Source organism: Meleagris gallopavo, chromosome 10 (assembly GCF_000146605.3).
Source record: "Meleagris gallopavo isolate NT-WF06-2002-E0010 breed Aviagen turkey brand Nicholas breeding stock chromosome 10, Turkey_5.1, whole genome shotgun sequence".
Lineage (NCBI taxonomy): Eukaryota > Metazoa > Chordata > Aves > Galliformes > Phasianidae > Meleagris > Meleagris gallopavo.
In genome coordinates, this window is record NC_015020.2 from 28,589,250 (window position 1) to 28,595,256 (window position 6,007).

Consider the following 6,007-nt stretch of genomic DNA (forward strand, 5'->3'; position numbering starts at 1 on the left):
AGAAGAAGAAGAAGAAGAAAAACAGAAGTGGCTATTTTCTGCAGTAAAGGGGTGAAACCAGAATGAGAGGATTTGGATAACTATGGAAAAAAGATCTTGAGAAGAATAATTTAAATGTAACAGCATTTTTTGCATGCTAAGACGTTTCACACATGAAAAGGATTAGACTTTCCATATCATAATTTGTTCCTGTAGACAAATTCTCTGTGAAATAAACTCCTCCTGTCCATAGTTACAGGAAGTTCACTTTGCTTTCACAAAAATAGAATTTAAAATGTGTCTATCCTTTGAGCCCCAGAGAACCTGATGTATGAAGTCAGGATCTGCTCAAATGAACATTGCTCCTAAGCCAAGCTGTTTCACAGCAGGCCAACTTTATAAAACAATTTATGTCATCAGCAGTGCTTGTCACCAAATGCTCCAGCTCAGCTATTTGCTTTGAGAATCCAAGCCCTCGGGACCAAATTTATCCAACAAAATTCACATATCCTAAGACAAGCAAGAATAAAAAACGATGACTTATTACACATAGAAGTTGATGTTACTATCTTCAGAACATATATTCCTGGAATTTCCCATCACAAAACAAAACGATTTGGATTGTAAGACTAAATGTGCCTCTGTGAATCACTGACCACACAGATTATTGGAAAACTCATGAATTTCACTTGCTCTTTTGTGTCAGTTTCCTCACCCTTTCAGCTCCTCAAAAGAATATAAATGTTTCCCCACAAAGGAATAAGCAGGTTGTAAACTCCCAGCCAACATAACCCTTGCTGTCTATAATTAAGAATTACAGAGAAATTTAAGGAATAACATTCCTTAAATGATAAATTCCTTCTTCCCCTTACTCTCTTATGGAAGGATTCCTACACAGTTGCAGAGAACTTGAGAAAGTTGCCCATCTTTGAGAAGCAAACAAGATAAAAGAGAGCTTCACAAGAGAAATCAGAAGAAAGTCCCTGTCCAACAGTCCCAGCCAAACCACAGGCTCTGTTTCTCAAAACGCTTCAGATCTCCAGGTGTCTTAAAATAGGGGTGGTAACAGATTATAATATTATGTATTTTTGTATGCACACCTGTTTTTGCAAGCTCATTTCCACACTGGACACTGTGAAGGGTGATGGGTCTAATGCCATTTAAAGGAAATTTTAAGAAAGGACAGTGACATAACTCCATATGTATATATATATATATATATATACACACACACACATATATATATGAAAATGCAGCAAAAAGTAAATCTGCACCAGACTACAATATTGGATAGACTTTTGTTATCCACGCATATATGACAATTGATGTAATACTAGACTAGATTGAAAACAGAAGAAAAATAAACAAAATAAACCCCTGTCAGATGGTGAATCACTTTGAATAAATCCCAACCCCTATATTTGCAAACCACATGTGGCATAAAATATCTCACCTTCCTCTGCCTTCTCTTCAAATTGTTTGTTTCGTTTCTAATTGCTTTGGTTTAGACAGGAGTGAGTCACTCTCAAATAACATTTTATCATATATACCCCGTAGGTCAGAGGGCATGGGCAAAATTCTCAGTTTCAAAGACTGACACTGACTTCTAGATTTCATCTTAAGAAAAAATTAAACGAGCAAATGAATGCAAAACAAACATGTAATTAGATATTTTGTCAAATAATTTCACTTATGGATGCCTGAATATATTTATTTCAAGATAAACTTTTGTAGGTATACGCTGCTTCAACTATGGAATCTAAACCATTAATTTCACAAATTAAAAGCCCTGAGAGGTTTCAGATTTGAAGCAGCAATTCACCATAAATCACACACCTTGATAAATTCTGGATCTCTTCGTTGCAGCGCTTCAGCAGTACGTTCTTAGCAAAACTTTATTCCACTCAATCTGCGTGCTTCACTGCTGTTCAGTGAAGCTTGCTACATTAACACAGTGCTTACAATTCTCTTGGTGATTTCTGAGCAGAATGCTTTCAAAGTGAAGAGAAAGTTGGTAATTTAGATCATTAATTTTGATGTATATTCTGCAATCCTGATAGCTCAGTCTACACCAAGGATCAGGTTTTGCTACACTTCCCAAACTCTCTGCCTAACACATTGATTGTTCGCTTCCTTGAAACTTACTTCCAAGAACTAAATCCTATCTTACACAGAATTTTTAAACTTCTCATTTCTCACATTTATTTGCTCATAGTGCAAAACTCTTTTCCATACTGATGGGCTGACTTTGGTGATAGTTTGGTGCGCCTCAGTTCAAGCAATGTAGGATCAAAACACTGAGAGCTCGCAATGCACAGAAAGTATGAGAGATTTGCACCATGAAATTTATACAGCACATGATGAATAAAGTAGAATTGCTTGTGTATCACCCTCCTATGCAACCCCACCCTCCTATGCAACCCATTCGCAAAAACTACCAAGTACCAAATTTAAGGAAGAAACCATTCACTTTTTATATCACCAGCTGATGAGACCACCATGCTCTAAAAAGACTCTGAAAAAAAAATCCCTGCTGGAATAATAATTCACTGTAAACTACACTGTAAACAGCCTAGACGAAGGTCAATACTTATAAGAAAAGCAGCTCTGTGATTTTATTAAAGATTGTCAGCATTTTAAAAAATGGTTTTATAAATGAAAATTGAAAAGTTTAAGAAATCACCCAAGCTACCAAGAGCAAACAGAGTAGTTGCAACGCAGTGTTCCTCCAAATGCTGGATAAATGAAACACCTCTTTAAATGAAAAATACTCATAGCTCTTTTGACAAGCAAAGTAACTGCAGCCTTTAAGGAAAGTTACTTTGTACGAAAATAAATGTCAGAGAAGGATAAAATATTGTTTACCCATGAAAATTAAAGCCATCCTTTCCATTGCTCTTCTTGATAACCATTCTTTGTCTTGTCCCACATTAATTTTTTAAGTGTTGGAAGTTACTGGAAGTAAGGTCACTACATGAGCTTACAGGACTGCTCTGATGACTTTATTTATGCAGCATATTCAGCAATCAGGACACTGACAAAAGCTAACATGAATTTCAACTACGTTGTAGAGCAAGTCTAGAAAAATCAGTAGAGAAGCAGGGGAAATTCTGTCACGGTTGAACACAAGTGACAGTTTTTGTGCGTTTCAGCAAGGCACAGGCATATCCCTGCACTCTCCCTCACGTCTGTGACAGTGGGTTAATTGGCTGTTATCTGCCAGATGTACCTAGCTGCTGCAGCTGTTGGAATCCTATTCAGAAGCAGTTCAGGTACCTCCACACTATACCAAAGCCAGTGAGAAGATGAGATATGACTGAATCTGATTCAGATCTCAGATTTAAATTTCTATTTTTGTAAACTCTAACCAAATGCACTCCTTGTTCACGTCAGAGAAAAACTATCAGACATTGTATCTAGGATACAAATTGAGCTTAAATATTAATTGTGACAACCTCTCTCACCCTAGCAAAAAATTATAACAGCTTCAGTTGGGTTTACATCTTTAAGCACCTTCAAAAAGCCATCATAACACAGGACCCGTCAAATTCTTTGCCATGTCATAATCCCATTTCCATTGACACCACTCACTGACAGCACACAGTACCCTGAGCACAACTGACTGCTTTGGAAGAGTCATAGCACTTACTAGCATGGAGCCCGCACAGCTGAGACAGCCCTGAGTGCACAGAGCAGCTTTGCTAGAGATCTGTCTGGATTACAAACATAGCTTGATCAGGTCTGAACCAAATTTTTACATTAACCTACTGCCAACTGCTGTTTTTTTTTACATAACTCTAAAGCAAAGCCCTTAATACCCTGCTAATGGAATGGAGAATTTTTATGTTCTTAACTGTTATCTTCTGTAGCATAGTTCGCAAGTAGCAGTAAACTGTAATAATAACAAAGAACAGGCTAGCATAAATAAAAACTGACAGGAACCACAGTACAGACTAAATAGAATTGCCACTCCAAGATTTCAGCGAATTTTTGGAGGTCAATATTTGTTTTAGATTATTCCACTACCCCTCTGCTACCACCGTCTACTTCACAGCACCGGTATTCACATTCCCTACACATCTTATTTGCTCAATGTACTTCACTTACAACCAGAGGTAAAGAATAATTAGTAATTTTGATATAGAAGCAAATGTACATACATCACAGGCAACATGCTGTAAAATAAATAAATTGAAATATGACTGGAGCTAAATCACCTTTAAACCTGGAGATTAAAAGTATAAGTTTTATACAGTGACGTGCATTAAAAATTGGCAAACACATTAGGCTCTTACCAGGAATGGACTCCAGCAAATGCAAGAAACACACATTATAGCCAAGAGCTGAATGATCATTTCAAAATGATGTGATCTGCCTTGTCTTTGTTGACTTTTAAATTTGACCCTTAAGAGGGTAATTCCTGTGACAGCATTGCACAAGAATGAAATAGCAAGGGCCAGTAACCCAAGGCAAGAAAAAAGTAAGAGATAAAATCTGTCTTCCCAGTCCTCAACATGTTCTGTTTTATAGAAGCACCAGGTCCTCGATGCTTGAATTTGGTAGGCTCTAAACCTAAGAATAGGCAGCAAAGCTATAAGAACAGCAAACAGACATACCATAGTCAACATCATTTTCACATGTTTAGAAGTCATTTTTGTGGAGTGAAATATTGGCTTGGTGACTCCAATGCAACGTTCAACAGCCATCACACTGCCCAGGAAAAGTGGGCACAAACCAAAGAAAACCATGCAGATGCCAAAAACACTGCAAAGAATGTTGGACTGGTTAAACCGAATCCAGTCTTTGTCCGATGCATACACAAACACTGCGATGGCTCCGTTGATGAGGTGGCCAAAGAGATCGGTGATGACCAAGCCACTAGCAAGAAGCAAAAAAGAGGCTTTGGACTTCTGTCTAAATCTCTGATACGCTTTCATGAGAATTGCTATTGCGAGACTGTTGGACAAAATTCCCACTGTCATGAAAATTATTGAAAAGAAAACAGAAATCTTCTTCTCCGTGTGGCAGGTTGTGTTTTTTAAGATTCCAAATCCAGCCAGCCCTGGTGATTTTGAACTGTTCATGGTTAGGAGATGAGAGGCAGTGCTCAACACATTTCAGCAGCTTTGCAAGCAGAAGGCATCTGTAATTTTAAAATAATAATAGTAAGACATACACAGTGTAAAAAGCATACTACTGTTCAAAAGACATTTGAAGCAAAAATCCCATAATGTTTGTCTGTGGTACAAATCTAATTTTCCTATTCTCTGAGTGCTATGATATGGCATCATATTATAGAGCAGCAGCCACAGGATAAAGTAATTATCTGCATGCATTATTCAATACAGATATTTTACAGTACCTTGATACTTTCTGCAAGTATAATATATAATATACGTAATATACACATACATCTGATTAGAGAAATAAGTATATTCTTGCGGTTCAACTACGTATATAAACAAATGTTTTTGTAACATACTCTTAGAATGAAAGTATTCACCAACCTGAATGCAGTCAAAAACGAAATACTGGATTGGGAATGTTCTGAGATGATAATCACACTGTTTTTCTTCCCTCACTTTAAGCACTTATTTTCAAAACAATGTCCCAACATCTTCCAAGTCATTCTCCTCTCACAAGCCGATATTTTAAAGCTTTAACGCAACCGGCAGTGAAGCCTCCAGAGAATTTGTACCCTCCCTGAACTTGGACTTGAAGCGATCACTTATAGAGTAGCCAATTCTGCGAGTTACTTTACATTTTATCTCTCATCTGAGGACATTCCTGATGGCAAAAACTCCCCATGCAGAAAGAACCAGTAGACTTTAACAGCGCATAACACAAAGAGTGAAGTGGCTCGGTTACTGAAACAGACCCGATGAAAGCAGCTGAGCCCACGCCAGCTGTACTACAAGCGCTAAGGACCGCCAACGGGGAGCGCAGCCGGCACGCACCCGAACCGAGCACCGTTCTCCCCCCTCCCCCCACCCAGGGCTGCCAGCGCGGCAGCTCCGGCACCGCGAGG

General features: G+C 38.2%; 1 protein-coding gene across 1 annotated transcript; it reads right to left on the minus strand.

Moving 5' to 3' along the window:
• Positions 1 to 33: 33 nt before the first annotated feature.
• PTGFR (prostaglandin F receptor) lies at positions 34 to 5,964 on the minus strand. The gene is made up of 2 exons (XM_010716253.3): positions 5,487 to 5,964; positions 34 to 5,122 (listed from the first exon to the last, which is right to left on the minus strand). Exon 2 carries the CDS (start codon positions 5,061 to 5,063, stop codon positions 4,263 to 4,265), a length of 801 nt encoding a protein of 266 aa, XP_010714555.1. The 5' UTR covers positions 5,064 to 5,122; positions 5,487 to 5,964; the 3' UTR covers positions 34 to 4,262.
• Positions 5,965 to 6,007: the final 43 nt, after the last annotated feature.